Here is a 21,674-nt window from a genome sequence, read left to right as displayed (position 1 = left end):
TAACAAATCTGACTAGGAATCATTAGGTTATGGGTTCGATCCCTGGCCTTGCTCAGTGACTTAAGGATCCAGCATTGCCATGAGCTGTGGTGTAGGTCACAGACATGGCTCGGATCCCTTGGTGCTGTGGCTCTGGTGTAGGCCGGCAGCTACAGCTCCGATCAGACCCCTAGCCTGGGAACCTCCATATGCCGTGGGTGTGGCCCTAGAAAAGTCAAAAAGACAAAAAATAAATAACTACAATAAATAAATAAAGACTCATCAAAAAAAAAAAAACATTAAAAACCAGTCGCCTTTGGAGACTAGCAGGGGATTAATACATTATCTTGAAAACTGGCACACAAAGAAAGAATCAAGTATTCTTCCTACCCTTCCTATAAAACTATATAACTGGGTAACAAATAATAGATGATTAATGGGAATTATTTATAATACTATTCCAACCAACACATAAGAAGATACACTATTGCCATTTTGTAATTCTCAATTATTTAATAGACAATAGTCATTAAGTGTAAAAGAGTGCTAATGTCAACAACAAAAAAAAGATAATTAAGACATGTGGGGCCTCTTAGAGTCTTACTAAATAAAGAGATCTAACCTAAATCTGATTTGGATTCTGGATCAATCTGCCAATTTTCAGGAAACAAAGCGAACAGAAGAATATAATGATCTGCAACCATAAATATGCAATCAGCAAACTCATAACTTTGGAAAGTCTACATGGCAAATGGCTCTGGTTCTTCAAGAGAGAAACCATAAGGGAAAAAAAGGAATACAAGAGGAACGTATTCTTTTTAAAAAGAGACAAGAGACACTAAATTTTTCAATGAGCATAACTAAATTATAGTGTCTAGGAATGAACATCTGGATGATTAAATTATAAAAATAGGCAAAGAAGTGATTACCATAAAGTCAGGATAATGGTGTGTTATTATAATGGTTATTTAAGGTAGGAAGGGGGTTGTGACTGGAGTCTGACACACAGAAGGAACTTCTGGGATGGACTGCAAAGCTTTATTTCTTGACTTGGGTCATGGTTTCAAGGATATACCTAACGATAATTCATTAGGCCATATAGTTGGGCTTTGCGGTTTTCTGAATTTCCACTTTATAATAAAATGTTTTTGTAAATGGAATTTTTTCTTAATCTAAATGATGGACATACAAGTTTTTATTATATCACAATTCTTTATAGTTTGCATGTTTTTATAAATATTCCTTTGTATCTACTCAAATTAAAGTTTTTAAATTAAAAAACACATATTGTTCATAATGAAAACTCTTCTTAGTTAAAACTATGCTAAACTGATACCCAGACCCTGTCATTTACCAACTTCTTCAAGCCTCGATTTTCTTTTATGTAAAAATGGAGATAATAAAAGATCTGAGGTTAACAAGTAATTAAATACCATACTATTAATTTACTACATAAACTTGCATTTCTTGTTTTCCATTTCTAACATACCTTTCACTTTCAGTCTAAAGCATACATTTAAAGAAAAGCAATTTGATTTCATTTAATTAAGTAATTAATCAAGAACTGTAATTTCTGGCTATTCAATTACAGAAATCACATTTAATATAATAACACAAAGCAGTCCATTCCTTTAGCAATGTATTTACTGAACCTGGAACAGTACTTGGCACACAGTTAACAAAAGAGTCTCTGCTCTGATAGGCTATTATTCTAGTGGAGTGAGGCAAACCAACATAAAAAGAAATAAACAGACAACATGTCAGACAGTAGTAAGTCTAGGAAGGAAAAAAAAAAGAAGTATATGATGTGATAGCCATAGAAGATGAGGTTATTTTTTTCAGAGAAGACCTCTCCAAAAAAAGAAAACATGAGCTTTCTGGGAAAAGAACATTACAGAGAAAAGAGAGCAAACACAGAGGCACTGAGGTAGAACACATTTGTATTCAAGAATGGCAAAGCCAATGTGACTAGAGCAGACTGAATAGGAGTAGAAAGAGAATGGAAGGAACAATTTTAAAGGGTCTTATAGGCCATGGTAAAAGTTTGGAATTTTCTTCTTAATAAGAAACTACTGAGCATAGGAATAATATGTCTTTAAAATAATCACTTTATCTATTATGTGAAGAATAGGCTCAAGGGGATAATGAAAGGAGCTAGACCACTTAGGAAGCTACTGCCACTGTCCACACAAGAAATAGTGGTAGTTAGTATACAGGAGTAGAAGTGGAAGTGATGAAAAGTGTCAGATTCTGGATACCATACTTTTTTTTTCTTTTTAGGGTCACACCCACAGCATATGGAAGTTCTCAGGCTAGGGGTCGAATTGGAGCTACAGGTTCTAGCCTAGGCTGTAGCCACAACGCAGGATCTGAGGCGAAACTGTGACCCGCACCACAGTTCACCACAATGTCTGATTCTTAACCCACTGAGCAAGGCCAGGGATCGTACCCACACCCTCAAGGATACTAGTTGGGTTCTTAACCCACTGAACTACAAGAGGAACTCCCTGAATTCCCTTTCATATAGTTTCAGCATCTACACACATAGAAAAGTCCTCCAAAGTGCTCATATCCTTTGAAAATATTGCTATAGAAATAAAGGTCCTTGAGAGAGTGTTTTAAAACACATAGCAACTGGAAGGCTATACTTCAAGAGATAGTTAAACAAATCATTGAGAGACAGGGGCTGTTAAGTGTCAAGGCTCTAAAGGCAAACTTCTGGTTTCAATTCTAGCTCAATCATTTACTAAATATATATTTTTTTTTTTTTTTTTTTTGCTTTTTTCAGGACGCACCCACAGCATATGGATAGGGGTCGAATCAGAGCTGCAGTTGTCAGCCTACACCACAGCCACAGCAACGCCAGATCCAAGCCACATCTGCGACCTACACCACAGCTCACGGCAATGCCAGATCCTTAACTCACTGAGCGAGGGCAGGGATTGAACCAGCATCCTTATGCATACAGTCAGGTTTGTAACCTGCTAAGCCACAATGGGAACTCCCTACTAAATATGAAAATTGGAGCAAAGCTTCTCTATGCCTCAGTTTTCTTATTTTTCAAATGAAAATAATATCTACCTCATAGGACTCTTGTGATTAAATATGACAATGAATATAAAAAATTTAGCTGACATAGGTAACAACTCAATAAATATCAGCTCTCAAATTTATCATTCTCCTCTTAATAGTTTCTACTGTTATAGATTCAAATTATTACTTTTTCCCATTCCTACTACTATTTATATTTCCTTCTATGACTGATTACTTATTCTTTAAAATTATCACAATGAAAATTAACTGTAAGGGTTCCTAACATATATTTCATTGATATGGTTTTTAATCAAAAGTATAATTTTTGCTTTATATATAACAAAGCTCTCTAACTTGTAGTTACACTTTTTTTTTTAACTTGATGGATCAATCCTTTTAAGATAACTGAATTTGAATTTGTAAGAACGCAAAGCAATTCTAACATTTTTTTATTTCAAAACTAAATTGAAAACAAAATTAATGTTAAATTTCATAAACCTCTGAAAAGTCCAACAAAGAATATGACAAGAACATATTATCATAAATATTACCATAAACATAAATCACAATCATATTTGCACTCTCTTAAACTTTCTGTTGAACAGACCACATTCCTTTTTTTTGCTTTTTAAGGCTGTACCTGTGGCATATGGAAGTCTCCAGGCTAGGTGTCAAATAGGAGCTACAGCTGCTGGCCACAGCCACAGCCACAGTAATGCCAGATCCTTAACCTACTGAGCAAGGCCAGGGATGGAACCCACATCCTCATGAATACTAGTCAGGTTTGTAACCCACTGAGCCACAATGAGGACTCTTAGTTGATGACATTCTTGATTATTCTGTCATTGGGTTAGGTTCACAAGATCAACTGTTCGGGGTCAAATATCCAATGCCCTTTCATAGTTGAAATGCTTCCACTAAAGATGCATAATACAATGGTAACAATACCTACCTCTAGGAAAGGATAAGGCAGAAGGGTGAGAAAGAGACATTCTTTGCACTTAAAACTTTCGTCATTATTTGGGTTCCTTCCCTTGCACATGCATTAACTTTTCAAGAACATAAAATATTTTTTAAAGAAAGAAATTCCGTTTACTAATAATTTACAGAACAATTTTTAAAATCTCTCGTAATTCACCACATCAGCAGCTTACCAAATTGAAGATGCCAGCAATATATTTGTGTTGTTTGCAAGAAACCTCAGTGGAGGCTCTGCAAGCAGTATACAAGATAAAATTCCTCCCCCAAAGCAGTGGAGCATAGCAGTAAACCAGCTGGAGAGAGGATTCTTCCATGCCATTGCTGCTGCTCCTGAAATGATAAAGCAAAACAGTGGTCTGATATACTGTATATTAAACAAGTCCTGAGGTACCAGTGGCACTAAAGAAATACACATCTTAATTTCCTAATTTTCTATAAATTATTATTACTCATAAGTGATGATCATGACCATAAACCATATCTTTTGTTCTTTAAATCAAAACTGGAAACACTGTGTTAAGACATGAGTGATTTGGGGCACCTTTAAAATACTGTGTTCAGGATATTATTGTCAGTTTCCTAATAGCACATTATTATAAAAAATTTCCCCAGCTACCATCTCCTTTCATTCTCAACCTTACTATAAGTAGGTCAGTTGATACATCAAAGTGATATATTAAGAAAAATTTATAATCTAAAGTACTATAGAAAATAAAGCCTGAAATAACTAAATTTTCAATATGACAGGCTTGAAACAGAATAACAAAATAAACCCAGAGGCAAAGGAGATGATGAAGAATAGGTATTTACATCATCTCAAATACTTCCTAATTATTTACTAAATAGGGAGGGGAATAATAAGTTTAGAAGGGATAATCCTTGTAGACATCACTGTAAACAGGTGACTCCTGATATTATGTACTAAAAACACATCATCACTTCGGCAGTATTTCTACCAAAAAGGTATAACTGAACTAATATAACCAGACACTCAAATTGAGGGCTATTCTGAAAAAATAAACAACAAAAACAAAAAACCCACCTAGCTATATTTTAACAATGTCAAGGTCAAGAAACACAAAAAAAGCTGATGAAATGTTCCAGAATAATAACAAGTAAAGCCATTTTGAAAAACAATTTGGCAGTTATCAATTAAAAATTTTAATTTAAAATTGACTCAAGTGCCCAAGGAGTTTTCATACAAGAGTATTAAAGCAGTGCTGTTTATAAAGCTGTTAAAAAAATGAAAACAACCTAAATGATCATCATCTGAGGAGCAGTTAAACAAACCATGATCACTTGTGCTATGGAATATTATACAAGACCAATTCAAGAGCGTGATACATCAATATCAGGATGGGAAGATCCACAAGACCTGTTATTGAGTAAAAACAAAAAAAACAAGCACAATCATGTTGAAAAACGATACTACAGCATGTAATCATTTATGGGCAAAAATCCAAACACTATTCATTTATACAGGTACATTCATTTATACAGGTACATACATATACATGGAATGCACAAAAAAAGTTTGTTCTGCAATATATCAAAATGTTAACTGTTACCTCCTGAGAGAAGCTTAGGATTAAGGAAGATGGTCAAAGCAGTCTTAAGTTTATTTAATTACATTGATTACATTATTTAATTATATAATTATTTAAAATAAAATGTTTATCGTTATAATTAAACAAAAGTTTAGCAAATTATGCCACAATTAATCTGAGGAATATAATGCATCTATTTTTTTAAAAATGTAGCAGCTTTTGGAGTTCCCATCATGGCTCAGCAGAAACGAATCCAACTAGGAACCATGAGGTTTCGGGTTCAATCCCTGGCCTCACTCAGTGGGATAAAGATCCAGCGTTGCCATGGGCTGTGGTGTAGGTCGCAGACGCAGTTCAGATTTGGTGTTGCTGTGTCTCTGGCATAGGCAGGCAGCTGTAGCTCTGATTAGACCCCTAGCCTGGGAACCCCCATATGCCACAGGTACAGCCCTAAAAAGGACAAAAGACAAAAAAAAAAGCAGCTTTACATACACTGACAAGACAAAAAGAAAACTGTTTGTATATGCATAATATGTACAGTAAGAAAAATTTATGGCGTAAGACCGAAAACTATAATTTCTATAGGTACATACACATGTAGTTCATACATAAAATAAGGTCTGCAAGAAAATGCAACCAAACTGCTAACTGTTGTTACCTCCTAGGGAAAGGCCTGTTTATGCAAAAACAACAAAATCAGCTATGCAAATATGTGTGTGAGTTCAGCAGAATAACATCACCATACTTACGCTAACATGGGAATTCATCTGCATGTGCTTAGGGGAAAAAAAAGAGGAAGTAAAAAATTTAAATATTGCAACCCACCATTCAACACAATAAAATATGAACAGCAGTAAACATGAGTTGGCAGATGTGAATTTTCAGTGGTTTATGCATCCTGTCAAATGAAGTGATGCCAAGGTTTAATGTTAGGCATCTGGTGATAACTTGAGAAATGGTGACCAGTATCACTATGGGAGAAAAACTGGTTTTGAAAAACTTATTGAAAAAAATAATATGTCAGCCTCCAGTACAGCAAGTTCCCCTAAACTTAAGAATTTTTTAAGTGGTACTTTGACGGTACATGGTCATGCTATCTTTATGTAGAGCCAAACCCCTACATAAGATGTGATATTACGATGACTCTCTCTATACATATATATTGTTATCCATCTAAACACATATACAGGCATTGTTCAATATTGCCCTGTACAGTGATGACTGCTTATAACATTGGCCAGTCAGCATAATAAATGAATATGATCTTTTCTTTTGGTCAATGGATACAAGCTGCCATACTGAGCCATTCCCATATTGAAAGATAATATGGAGTCCTTACGAGGACATACTCTGGAGCTTTATTGCCCAGGTGTAAATTCTGGCTCCAGCACTTACTTTTTGTGTGAATTTAACAAGCTGTTTGTTTTCCTATATCCCCACCCCCAAAAATATGTGTGTGTACACATATGTATATACTTATATATACACACATACACATGTGGGGAGGAGGAAGAGAAAAGAAAAGGAAAAAAAATAATGTACTTCACAGGATTGTTGTAAGGGTTGACTATGAGTGAGAACATTTAAAGCACTTAGAATAGGGGCCTGCCAGATAGTGAGCAATAAGTACTAGCTATCACTATTATTACAGAAGTAAACAGAAATAAAAACGAAATTACCCTTTCCTCTCTACCTCTACCCTTCAATCATGATCATTTCCTGTGAAATGACAACTTCCAGACTTTTTAACATGCACGTCCCTTCTCCCCCAACCACTCGTGTGTGTGTCTGTGTCTGTCTCCTTCTCTCTCTCTCTCTCTTTCTCTCTCACTCAAGCATACCCTGGTTAGCTATGCAGACACATTCTGGAAATGGGAGTCCTAACTGAAAGAGAGCTATAATGGGGCCATCATAGCAGTTATTCTGATGACACATTTCAAAGTAATTGATTACTTCTGATAAATATACATTTACTAGCTCATGTCTCTATCTTCTGCAACCCTCAGTATTGGAAGAGTCAGGATTACTATCAGCCGTCTGACACAACAATTTGGCGTGGCCAAATCTAAATACAACCAGTTTTCCCTTAACCATTAAAACAATCAACATCAAATTTACTAAATGTGATTCTTTCACATAAATGATTCACTCATTTAATACGACTAAGATTTATGTATGATTAAGATTGTCAAAACTTTCCCTCAATTTTCACATTATTTTATCCTTTCCTCTTAAAAGACATATATTCTAGATTTTGTTCACAAGTGTTAGCTCCATTATAAGACTGTACCATTTGAGACAAAATGACTTTAACTTCAGTACAAAGTAAGTGCTCTATAAATGTTTATTATACAACAGAAAAGTATATATGAAATATTTCAAAAGTGTAAATATGACAATTTTACTATAATTTATTTCCCTTAGTTTTATCATAAGTCATAGAGGTAGCTGTGATCATGTACCAGTTTTGTGACACTTTGTAGGACCTCTCCCAGCTTAAATTTCAACTTTCATAAAATGAGAATAATACATAACTTATAAGAATTTAAAATGACAGAATATACATAAAAACACATGTTTACCACCTAGTACACATCAGCCATTCTGTTGATTTATCTGCTGAATGAAATGATCACTGACAAGACGGAAAATGCAATCCTTGGGCTGCTTCTGACTCAATTCTTTGAGCCAAAGATAGAATTCTTTTGAGTTCTTTCTGCAAGGCTGGAATGAGAATGACACATTACGGTACTGAAACAGTACCATAACTCCAACAGTCTTAAATCAATGGATGTAAGATTTTATCAGACCAAAAAAAGAAAGGAAAAGAACAGTGTTGAAGGAAGGGTCTCTCTCACATCAGTCTTTCTTGCCTAATTTTCAAAATTATGTCAGCCAGAAACATTTTTTCTAACTCAAATAGGTCTTTCTATAAAGTGCTCTTCATGAACTATGATAACACATTTTACAGTATGAGGCAATCTTATGACAAAGTTCTTTGGGTATTACATTGCTTTGTATACATTACACTGGTACCAGAATTAGTTTAATGTGAAGTTATTTATTTTAGTTCTACAATGTGTCCCCATTTTTAAGAACTAGCTGCACTGTAGCTATCTTCAAAACAGTTAACATTCAACTTGCTGGTGGCTGATATGACTGCCAGAAAAAAAGCAGGGGAATGTTCTAGCCCTCTTAAAGCCTCATCTCTACATGTTCAATATTTTTAAATGGGATATCAGTAAAAATTTGCCCTGGTCTTTCCCATTTATAGATTTCTCTCTTTAAAAAGAAAAATAACAACATAACCTATCTAATATGCCTCAAGTATGTATTTTCATCAAAACTGAAATAATCATGTATGAAAGGATCAATACAATGGAGGATATTATTCTCATCAACATATATGCACCCAAATACATAAAACAAATACTTACAAGCAGAAAGGGAAAACCTGCTTAATACACTAAGAGTAGGAGATCTTAACACCCCACTCACATCAACAGACAGATCTTCTAGACAGAAAATCAATAAGACAACAGAGATCCTAAGTGATAGAACAGTTAGAAATAATTGATATTTTCAGGACATTACATTTTAAAAAACAGAATACACATTCTTTTCAAGTACACATGAAATATTCTCTAGGATTAACCATATACATGGTTATAAAATGAAGCTCAACAAATTTAAGAGTACAGAAATTATTTCAACACTGTAAACCAAGTATGATGGGAAAAAAATAAAAATCATTTAAAAAAAATAAATTATTTCAAGCACTTTTCCTGACCACAACAATAGGAAACTAGAAAGCAACCACAGAAAGAGAAACAAGAAAAAAAAACAATTACATGGAGACTAAATAAACAACATGCTACTAAAAAACCAATGGGTCAATGACAAAAAATTAAAGAGGAAATGAAAAAATACCTTGAAAGAAATGACAATGAGAAAACAACCATAGAGGGAGTTCCCACCATGGTGCAGTGGTTAATGCATCCTACTAGGAACCATGAGGTTGCAGGTTTGATCCCTGGCCTTGCTCAGTGGGTTAAGGGTCCAGTGTTGCCATGAGCTGTGGTGTAGATTGCAGACAAGGCTTGGAAACCCCATTGCTGTGGCTCTGGCATAGGCCTGGGAACCTCCATATGCCATAGGTGCAGCCCTAAAAAGACAAAAGACAAAACAAACAAACAAACAAAAAAACCATAGAAATCCACAGGGTGCAGCAAAAGCAGTTATTTGAGGCAAGTTCACAGCAATACAGGTCTTCCTCAAAAAAAAAAAAAGAAAAATCTCAAACGAACCATCTAACCTACCACCCAAACAAATTAGAAAAAGAACAAAAAAACCCCTAAAATCAGCAGACGGAAGAAAATAATAAAGATTAGAGAGGAAATAAATAAAGTAGAAATTTAAAAAAAAAGAAAAAACTCAATAAAACCAAGAGCTGATGCTTTGAAAGTGTAAACACAACTGACAAACATCTGGCTAGGCTCGCCAAGAAAAGAACCCAAATAAACAAATGAAAAAGGAGAAATAATAACTGATACCACAGAAATAAAAAAAAAAGAAAATATTATGAACAATTACATGTCAACAAATTCAACAACCTCAAAGAAATGGACGTATTTCTAGAAACACATAGCCCACCAAAAATAAATTAAGAAGAAATAGATAATTTGAACAGACCAATCACTAGAGGTGAAACAGAATCTGTAAGTTAAAAATTTCCTACAAACAAAAGTCCAGTACTAGATGGCTTCCCAGATGAATTCTTCCAAACATGAAAGAACTTATACTGATCCTTCTTAAATCTTCCAAAAGACTAAGAGAAGGGAATACTTCCAATGACATTCTACGAAGCCACCTAATGTCAAAACCAGACAAAGATACCACAAAAAAATAAAAAAATTACAGACCAGTATCTCTGATGCAAAATATCATCAAACTGAATCAAACAACACATAAAAAAGATCACATACCACAACAAAGTTGGATTCATCCCAAGTTCACAAGAATGGTTCAACGTATGCAAATCAATGTAATACACTATATCAACAAAAGACAAAAACCACATAATCATCAGAAAAAGCATCTGATAAAATTCAACAGTCACTCATAATAAAAACTCTTACCAAAGTGGGTATTGAGGGAATATATCACAACAGAATAAAAGCTATTTATGATAAATCCCCAGCCAACAATCAACAATGAAAAGCTGAAAATACTCAGCAACAAAAAGCTCACAGCCTTCCCACTAAAATCTGGAACAAGATAAGGATGCCCACACTCATTCAATATAGTATCAAAAGTCCTAGCCACAGCAATCAGACAAGAAAAAGAAATAAGATGTACCCAAATTGGAAAGGAAAAGGTAATACTGTTATAATATGCAGATGACACAATACTATATATAGAAAATTCTGAAGACTCCACACAGAGTACTAGAACTGATAAACAAATTAAGCAAGATAGCAAGATACAGGATTAATATACAGAAACCAGCTGGATTTCTTTCTTTTTTTTTTTTTGTCTTTTTGCTATTTCTTGGGCTGCTCCTGCAGCATATGGAGGTTCCCAGGCTAGGGGTCGAATCGGAGCCATAGCCACCGGCCTATGCCAGAGCCACAGCAATGCCGGATCCGAGCCGCATCTGTGACCTACACCACAGCTCACGGCAATGCCGGATCATTAACCCACTGAGCAAGGGCAGGGATCAAACCCGCAACCTCATTGTTCCTAGTCGGATTCGTTAACTACTGCACCACGACAGGAACTCCAAGAAACCAGCTGGATTTCTTTACACTAACAATGAACTATCAGAAAGGGAATGTAAAAAAAAAAAAAAAAAAAACAATTTAGGAATAAATGTGACCAAGGAAGTGAAAGAATTATATGCCCTTAGAACTATATAAAACATTAATAAAGGAAATCAAAGATAATTCAAATAAACAGGAAGATATCCCAAGCTCTTGGACTGAAAAAAATAATACTGTTAAAATGGTCATACTACCCAAAACAATCTACAGATTTAATGCAATCCCTACCAAATTACCTATGACATTTTTCACAAAACACAAATAATCCTAATTTTTATATGGAACCATAAAAGATCCATAATTGCCAAAGTAATCCTGAGGAAAAAGAATAAAGCAAGAGGCATAAGCCTCCCAGACTTCAGACAATATTACAAAGCTACAGTAATCAAAACGGTGTGGTGGGGAGCTCCTGTTGTGGCTCAGCAGGTGAAGGACTCAAAGTTGTTTCTGTGAGGAGTGGCTTCAATCCCTGGCCTCACTCTGTGGGTTAAGGATCCAACGTTGCTGCATGCTACAGCATAGATTGCAGATGCAGCTCAAGATCTGGTGCTGAGGCACAGGACTGCAGCTATAGCTCAAATGTATGCCATAGTCCAGGAATTTCCATAAGCCAAAGGTACAGCCACAAAAAGACAAAGAAAATAGTGCGGTATTGGCAAAAAAAAACAGACATGTGGATCAATGGAATGGAATAGAGAGCCCAGAAATAAACTCACATACATACAGTCAATGACTCTTCAACAAAGGTGACAAGAATATGCAATGTGAAAAAAAGTCTCTTCAGCTAGTGGTGTTGGGAAAGTGGGACAGTCACACGTAAATCAATGAAGTTAGAACACACCCTCACACCATACACAAAAATAAAGTCGAAATGCCTTAAAGACTTAAACATAAGACATGACCCCATAAAACTCCTAGAAGAAAGCTCAGGCAAAACAATCTGTGAAATAAACCATTCAAATTTTTTCTTAGGTCAGTCTCGCAAAGCAATAGAAATAAAAGTGAAAATAAACAAATGGGACCTAATTGAACTTACAAGATTTTGCACAGCAAAAAAAAAAACCATAAATAGAACAAAAAGACAACCTACAGAATGGGAGAAAATATATGCAAACGATGTGACCAACAAGAGCTTAATCTCCAAAATATACAAACAGTTCATACAACTCAACAACAACAAAAATAAACTTTATTCCTGGATTTAGCTACTAAAAGCAAAAAGAAACTAACTGGTGATATGGGAAATGACAGAAATCAAGGGAGAAAATAACCATGTCAACTGGCAACTCATTGAGAAATTGCTAAATACTGAGAAACTAGGAAAATTAAATCTTCAAAGAGAGCACAGAATTGAGAATTTTGAAATTAGCCTAAGAACTAGCTCCATAATTACTAAACTATGTGACATAAATAGGATTATTTTATTCCTGTAAGACAATTCCTCATCTGTAAAATGAGCTCAATAATACCTACCTAAAGAGATATGTGAGGATTAGAATTATGATACTGAAATGTTTTGCATTTATCTGAAATGAATGCATATTACTAGTGTGTGAGATAGTGCAACCTTATGTGACACTATAAGGGAAGAGGAAGAGGTGGAGGATGAGGAGAGGGAGGTGGAGGAGAATATGACAAAAATAACAGCATAGTCAAGTTTCTACAGGGCTGTAACATCTTGGAATCCTCATATCTAATATAATGATGGATAGCTTCAATGTATATTTGCTTAATTGAACTACATATGATTTGCGACAAGTGAGCAAAATATAAATGTTAATGGACTAAAAGCCCCAACCAAAAGATGTAAACTGGTTGAATGGATACAAAAACAAGATCCATATACATGCTTTCTTCAAGAGACCCACTTCACTTCTATGGACACACACAAATTGAAAGTGAGAGGATGGAAGAAAATATTCCATGACAACGGGAATCAAAAGAAAGACAGAGTAGCAATACTCATAACAGACAAAATAGACTTTAAAATGAAGACTATTTTGGAGTTCCCGTCGTGGTGCAGTGGTTAACGAATCTGACTAGGAACCATGAGGTTGCAGGTTCGGTCCCTGCCCTTGCTCAGTGGGTTAACGATCCGGCGTTGCCGTGAGCTGTGGTGTAGGTTGCAGACGCGGCTCGGATCCGGCATTGCTGTGGCTCTGGCGTAGGCCGGTGGCTACAGCTCCGATTCAACCCCTAGCCTGGGAACCTCCATATGCCACAGGAGTGGCCCAAGAAATAGCAACAACAACAAAAACAAAAAAAAAAAAAGACAAAAGACAAAAAAAAAATGAAGACTATTTTAAGGGACAAGGAAGGTCACTACATAATGACCAAAGGAGCAACCCAAGAAGATAGAACAACTGTAAATATCTATGCACCCAATATAGGTTCACTGCAATATATAAGGCAACTGCTAACAACCTTAAAAGGACAAATCAACAATAACACAATCATAGTGGGGGACTTTAACACCTCACTTACAGCAATAGACAGATCAGCCAGACAGAAAATCAATAAGGAAACACAGGCACTGAATGACACATTAAACCAGATGGACTTAATAGATATTTATAGGACATTCCATCCAAAAGCAACAGAATACACATTCTTCTCAAGTGCACATGGAACATTCTCTAAGACTGAGCACATCCTGCACTACAAATCCAACCTTGGTAACTTTAAGAAAACTGAAATCATACCAAACATCTTTTCTGATCACAATGCTATACAACTGGAAATCAACAACAAGAAAAAAATCTGCAAAAAACACAAACACGTGGAAACTAAACAACATGCTACTAAACAACCAATGGATCACTGAAGAAATCAAAGAGGAAGTTAAAAAATACCTAGAGGCAAATGACAACAAAGATACGACACTCCAAAACCTATGGGATGCAGCAAAAGCCCTTCTAAGAGGAAAGTTTATACCAATACAAGCCCACCTCAGGAAACAAGAAAAAGCTCAACTAAACAAGCTAACTTTACATCTAAAGCAGCTCGAGAGAGACGATCAGACAAGACCTAAAGTTAGTAGAAGGAAAGAAATCATAAAGATCAGAGCTGAAATCAATGAAATAAAAACAAAGAAAACCACTGAAAAGATCTATGAAACAGAAAGCTGGTTCTTTGAAAAGATCAACAAAATTGATAAGCCCCTAGCCAGACTTATCAAGCAAAAAAGAGAGAGGACTCAAATCAATAAAATTAGAAATGAAAAAGGAGAAGTAACAATGGACATCACAGAAATACAAAAGGTCGTAAGAGACTACTAGAGGCAACTACATGCCAATAAAATGGAAAACCTAGAAGAAATGGACAAATTCTTAGAAAGGCACAATCTTCCAAGACTAAACCAAAATGAAATAGAAAAGATGAATGGACCAATCACAAGTACTGAAATTGAAACTGTGATTAAAAAACTTCCAACAAACAAAAGTCCAGGACCAGATGGCTTCACAGGACAATTCTATCCAACATTTAGAGAAGAGCTAATACCTCTCCTTCTGAAACTATTTCCAAAAATGGCAGAGGAAGGGATACTTCCAAACTCATTCTATGAGACCATCATCACCCTGATACCAAAACCAGACAAAGACTCCACAAAAAAAGAAAAAACTGCAGGCCGATCTCACTGATGAACATCGATGCAAAAATCCTCAACAAAATACTACCAAACCGCATCCAACAATACATTAAAAGGATTGTACATCACGATCAAGTGGGATTTATCCCAGGGATGCAAGGGTTCTTCAATATCCACAAATCCATCAGTGTGATACACCACATTAATAAACTGAAGAATAAACACCATATGATCCTCTCAATGGATGCAGGAAAAGCCTCTGACAAAATCCAACACCCATTCCCGATAAAAACCCTTCAGAAAGTGGCCATAACAGGAACCTACCTCAACATGATAAAGGCCATATATGACAAACCCACAGCAAACATCATTCTCAATGGTGAAAAGCTGAAAGAATTCCCGCTGAGATCAGGAACAAGACAAGGATGTCCACTCTTGCCACTACTCTTCAACATAGTTCTGGAAGTCCTGGCCACAGCAATCAGAGAAGTAAAAGAACTAAAAGGAATCCAAATTGGAAAGGAAGAAGGAAAATTATCACTGTTTGCAGATGACATGATACTATACCTAGAGAATCCTAAAGACGCTACCAGAAAACTGTTAGAGCTTATCCATGAATTCGGCAAAGTCGTAGGATACAAAATCAATACACAGAAATCAACGGCATTTCTATACACCAACAATGAAAGATCAGAATGAGAACTTAGGGAAGCAATCCCATTTACCATCACGTCCAAAAGAAAAAAATACCTAGAAGTAAACCTACCTGAAGAGACAAAAGACCTGTACTCTGAAAACTATAAAACACTGATGAAAGAAATCAAAGATGACACAAACAGATGGATAGACATACCATGCTCGTGGATTGGAAGAGTCAATATTATCAAAATGACTCTACTACCTAAGGCAATCTACAGATTCAATGCAATCCCTATCAAATTACCAAGGACATTTTTCACAGAACTCAAAATATTCTAAAGCTTGTTAGGAAGCACAAAAGACCCAGAATAGCCAAAGACATCCTGAAAAAGAAAAATGGAGCTGGAGGAATCAGGCTCCCGGACTTCAGACTATACTACAAAGCAACAGTCATCAAAACCATATGGTACTGGCACAAAGACAGACATACAGATCAGTGGAACAGGATAGAAAGCCCAGAATTCAACCCAAGCACCTATAGCCAACTCATCTATGACAGAGGAGGCAAGAATATACAACAGAGAAGGACAGCTTGTTCAAGAAGTGGTGTTGGGAAAACTGGACAGCCACATGGAAAAGAATGAAATCAGAACACTCCCTAACACCAGACACAAAAATAAACTCCAAGTGGATTAAAGATCTAGATATAAGACCAGACACTATAAATCTCTTTCTCTGACATAAACGACAGCAACATCTCAGATCTACCTCTTAGAGTAATGACAGTAAAAACAAAAATAAACAAATGGGACCTAATCAAACTTCAAAGTTTCTGCCCAGCAAAGGAAACCCTAAACAAAACAAAAAGACAACCCACAGAATGGGAAAAAATCTTTGCAAGGGAATCCACTGACAAGGGATTGATCTCAAAAATTTATAAACAATTTCTGCAGCTCCATGCCAAAAAAAACCAAACAACCCCATCAAAAAATGGGCAGAAGATCTAAACAGACAGTTCTCAAAAAAAAGACATATGGATGGCCAAAAAACACATGAAAAGATGTTCAACATCACTCATTATTAGAGAAATGCAAATCAAAACCACTATGTGGTACCACCTTACACCAGCCAGAATGGCCATCATCAAAGAGTCTACAAACGGTAAGTGCTGGAGAGGGTGTGGAGAAAAAGGAACCCTATTACACTGTTGGTGAGATTGTAAATTGGTGCAACCACTGTGGAAAGCAGTATGGAGATTCCTCAGAAAACTACACATAGAAGTACCATTTGACCCAGCAATCCCACTCCTGGGCATCTGTCCAGAGAAAACCAGGACTCACAAAAACACATGTACTCCAATGGTCATTGCAGCACTATTTTCAATAGCCAAGACATGGAAACAACCTAAATGCCCATTGACAGAAGAAGATGTGGTGCATACACACAATGAAATATTATTCAGCCATTAAAATGAATGAAACACCGGCATTTTTAGCAACATGGATGGACCTAGAAATTATCATGCTAAGTGAAGTCAGCCACACAATGAGACACAAACATCAAATGCTTTCACTGACATGTGGAATCTGACAAAAGGACAGACACAATGAGACACAAACATCAAATGCTTTCACTGACATGTGGAATCTGACAAAAGGACAGAATGAACTTCTTTGCAGAACAGATACTGACTCAGACTTTGAAAAACTTATAGTTTCCAAAGGAGACGTTCGGGGGGTGGGGATGCACTGGCGTTGTGGGATGGAAATCCTATAAAATTGGATTGTGATGATCATTGTACAACTATAAATGTAATAAATTCATTGAGAAAAAAAGTGAGCAAAATAGTGATCGGAGAATTAAGAGTAAAATAATAGATGTTCTGCATAAAAATCAAGTAGAGATCATTGTAGATTAAATTTTCAAGAAGTCTTATAGAAAAAAGCAATCAGTTATCAATGTAGGATTGAAAAAAGTGTTTATTTTAATAAAGATTTAAATAAGAAAAAAACAGGGAAAACATCAAAAATGTAAGGTAAGAAAGATTAAAATTGATGATGTAAAGTTTCAGCTTAGTTTTTAATTAACAGCTCCCAAAGCAGCATTTTCCAACTTCCTAATAAAGTGCCCAAGAAAACAGAAAAAATAAACAATAACAAAGGCCTACGCTAGTAGCCAAAACTAAAAACTATAGACAATTATTAGATACCAAAGTTCAGGAGGAACTAAAGTTAGGTATGAGGCAAATGGAAGTAAACTAAGAAATAAAAAACAATCCAACATATTAAATACCCTGGTATCTTATGAAGCACAAGTCACATGGAAAAGGAAAGCTCTGGGGCAGGTGAAAAGGAGGAAACAATCACCTTTTCTTGGATTTGAAGGACTACAATCTAAGTCAAACAAAAAGGGATGTTATCAACATCACAGATAAAGTTAATCCCCTTTACCCTCTTTCCCCCAAAAGCATCTTTTAAGATCTAGGCAGAGACTACAAATCATAAGCTATAAATTGTAGAAAGTGGGGAGTGAAGTACTGGCAGTGGTACAGTACATTCCAAAAGTCAAGAGTCTCAAGGAGTAAGATGCTTGAAGAGAAAAAGGATAAGAAGAACCCTGGTAGCAGTACACATATGAATTGCAGTTTTACTGTACTAGAGATCTGAGTTCTGGACAATAAGTCACTGGGGAATAGAAAAAAGTTTCCAATTAAGTAAAATTTTACATAAAGTATTGGCAAATCAAAATCCCTAATGAATTAAAATCATACACCAAACAAGTAGAGGTTATTCCAAAAATGCAGAGATAATTCATTTTTTAAAATGTATTACCTTTTACATAGGACAAACAATATGATCAACTCAAGAGATTTATGGAATTGGAAATACAAATGGCCAAGAAACTTAAGAAATACATATTCATTAGTAATTGACAGATGCAAATGAAAACTACAGTTTTTGATCATCGGAATGACAAGATATTTAGGAATGATAACAGGCAATCCTGTGGAAAGAAACTGTCTAACATAATTCTGGTAAAAGCTTAAGTAGGTACACTCTTGTGTGAATTCCGTAATTTTCACCAGTTTGCAAATACTGGTACTAGAATATATATTTTTTACACCATGTGTAATACTGTATTAGCATTCAACTAGTCCAGTGGTTCTCAAGGTCTTTGGTCTCAGGACTCCTCCACACCACCCCCCCAAATTAGGGGGCAGATGAACAACTGCCATGGGTTTGGAGAGGGCTGACTACAAAAGGGTAGGAGGGAGCTAGGACTGGTGATGAAACTGTCTTATATCTTGATTATGGTGACAGTTACATGACTGTATATGTTTGCCCAAAATCATAGAACTTTATATTTAAAAGGGTGAATATAATGTACATAAACTAAAACTCTGAAAAGCCTGACTCAAAAAAAAAAAAAAAAAAATTCTTGAAGACCCCCAAAAGCTTTTTTGTGGGTTGTCAATATTTAGCACTTAAGAAAGTATAAATGAGGAGTTCCCACTGTGATGGAACAGGATCGCTTGCATCTACCCAACACAGTGGGTTAAAAGATCCCTCACTTGCCTAGGTACAGCATAGGTCCCAATTGCCACTCGGATCTGATCCCTGGCCTGGGAACTCCAAATGCCATGGGGCAGTCAAAAAAAAAAAAAAATTATAAATGAGAAAATTTTAAATAGTTCTTTACATATTCATTTTTTAAATAATAAATGTGCTAAATGTTAACAAATATATTTTTTATTAAAATTAAATATTTTCCAAAGAAAAAAAATTTAGTGAGAAAACACACTTTTTAAAACAAATCTCTTTAATGTATGACTTCAAATAGAAAACAGGTGGCTTCTCTTATCTGCTTCTGCATTCAATCCCTCACAGTATGGCAGGTCATGTGGCCTCTAGAAACACCTCCCCACTCCCCCATACATTTGTGAGAAAAGGAGTGTGAAAAAGACATCTGCATATTATTATAAAAATAATTTTGACCTTGAAGTGTAAGGAAATCACAGGGGTTCCTGGACCACACTTTGAGAACCTCCAGTTTAATCTATACCAGAAAATACCAAATATCGAACATGGCATAATATTAAAATATACTTATTTTCAAATCAGGGAAGCAGTCTCATATGCAGATTATCTGTTCTGCCTTAATACACTAAAATTCCCCTTATTCAGATCAAAACTTCTACGAAACAATGATTTATTTATCTTTTTGCCCACACCCCTAACATATGAAAGCACCCAGGCCAGGGATCAGAATCCAGGCTTCAGCAAGGAACGGAGCAGCCGAAGCGACAACAGCCAGATCCTTAATCCACCGCACCACAGTGGGAACTCCCAAACTATGATTTAGACTAAGCTACAAATTTCAGTTTAAATGAAAGGGTTTTTTTTTAAGTGCATAAGAACAGCATCATCCTGAAGCCCTCACTCATTGACTGGAGGACAAGGCAGATTAAAGGCAGCATGAACGTGGAGAAAATAAGGCAAAGAAAATGCCTTATCTCAAATGAGAGACCATAAGACGAAAAGGAGGCAGAATAACTCCTGAAGCCATACAGGAGCAAACACGCTGAATGTAAAATACAAGAAAACAAACATGGCTCCTTGGAGACATACTTAAAAGAACTGAAAACTGTATTACCACCAGAACCCCACTCTACAGATAGTGAAACATCAAATGGATCTTCTTGTCAATGTCGCGGAAAATGGGAACCCACTCTCTTCTCAGCCATCACCGCGTCCAACAAGCTACGCAAGGTGGCAGATATCCGCGTTAACGGGAACGTAAGGGTGCCTACTTGAGGCTTCTTATTTAACTGCTCACTCAACTTTCACAGCCTGAGAGCTGTCCAGAAGTATTCATTACCCCACACGACTAAGTCAGACCTGCCGTCTCCAGGAGCCCGGTTCCCAGGTCATTTTAAAATACTTTTCAAGGAAGTGGCGGCAGAGCCAGGGGACGGCGCAACCCCTGGGCTGACGCGGGCAGTCCCCGGGCTCCGAAAAGCCGCAGCGGCCGCCGGGTCACCTGTCCCGGAGTCCTGCCCGCCGCGGTGGGGCGGCTCCGCACTCCCCCAACGCGGGTGTCGCGGACCCCAGCGCGCCTCCTTGAACGAGTACTGGGGTCGCCTCCCTTCGCGGCCTCAGTTCCCACATCTGTACTCGAGAGGTCGGACGGGCCGGCTCTTGGGTTCCTGCAGCTCGACTGCAAGACATCGGGCGGAAGGCAGCTCGGCCACTCACCCTTCTCAGGCCGTCCCTTCCATGAAGGGTGGTTAAGGGGCTGGTCCTCGGCGCCCCGCACTCACCAGGCTGATGCTTCAGCGCCATCACCGACACGAGGTAGTGAGCGATGTCAAAAAAGGGGAACATAGAAGTACGAGAAAAGGCAAGGGTCAGCTCATCCCACGGAGAGTCCATCGTGACGACCGACGGCGGCAGCCAAAGCGGCCGCAGCGACGGGTTCCCAGCGGTCCCGAAGAGGAGTGGGGGAGGGGATAGCCGCGGCCGCGCGCTCCTCGGCACCGCCTCTAGGAGTCCTGCGCGTGCGCCCTGGCACCCAGCGCCGGCGCGCGGAGGGGCGGGGCCGTGTGTCCCAGGAGCGGTGGGGCGCGCAGGCCTTTGGTGGGTTGATGGGTTTGTGGGCGCACTGAGCGGCTTCACAGGTGCTACAGGAGGGCTGAGCTTGTTCTTCTAAGAGTATAGCATCTGCTCAGTCCTAGATGCTGTGCCAAACGCGGGAGGCTGGGCAGATGAATACAACATAAATAATGAATAAAAAATGCATTTAGTGTATTTATTATTTTTGAAACTAATCATAAAGAACTATTTTAAATTTTTCTCAATAATTTCTAATATACTAAGTGTTGATACATGAAACCCAGATAAAGTTTTGAGGACTCTTTGGGGTCCTCAATTTTTTTAGGTGAACTTTTTTAAATGTTTTAATTTACACACATTTTATTCACCATTTTTTAGTGTAAAGTTCTATGATTTGGATAAACACATACAGTGTGTAAGAGGAGATTCCCAGAGTCGGATTTATTTCTGTAAATTGATGTCATTCACCTAA

At 37.0% G+C, this 21,674-nt stretch overlaps 1 protein-coding gene across 1 annotated transcript in view; it reads right to left on the bottom strand.

The window, feature by feature from the left end:
* TMEM38B (transmembrane protein 38B) overlaps positions 1-21,120 on the bottom strand; it is a 49,987-nt gene extending 28,867 nt beyond the window's left edge. The window contains exons 1-2 of the mRNA XM_047768095.1: positions 20,911-21,120; positions 4,167-4,323 (exon numbers count right to left, since the gene is read on the bottom strand). Of these exons, the coding sequence (XP_047624051.1) occupies positions 4,167-4,323; positions 20,911-21,022 (269 nt within the window). The 5' untranslated portion in view covers positions 21,023-21,120. The remainder of the gene's footprint in view (positions 1-4,166; positions 4,324-20,910) is intronic.
* Between the last annotated feature and the right edge of the window lie 554 nt (positions 21,121-21,674).

The sequence above is a fragment of the Phacochoerus africanus genome, chromosome 2 (genome assembly GCF_016906955.1).
Source record: "Phacochoerus africanus isolate WHEZ1 chromosome 2, ROS_Pafr_v1, whole genome shotgun sequence".
Taxonomy (NCBI): Eukaryota; Metazoa; Chordata; class Mammalia; order Artiodactyla; family Suidae; genus Phacochoerus; species Phacochoerus africanus.
Note: the sequence above shows the minus strand (reverse complement) of the source record. Positions and strands in the feature narration are given on the sequence as shown.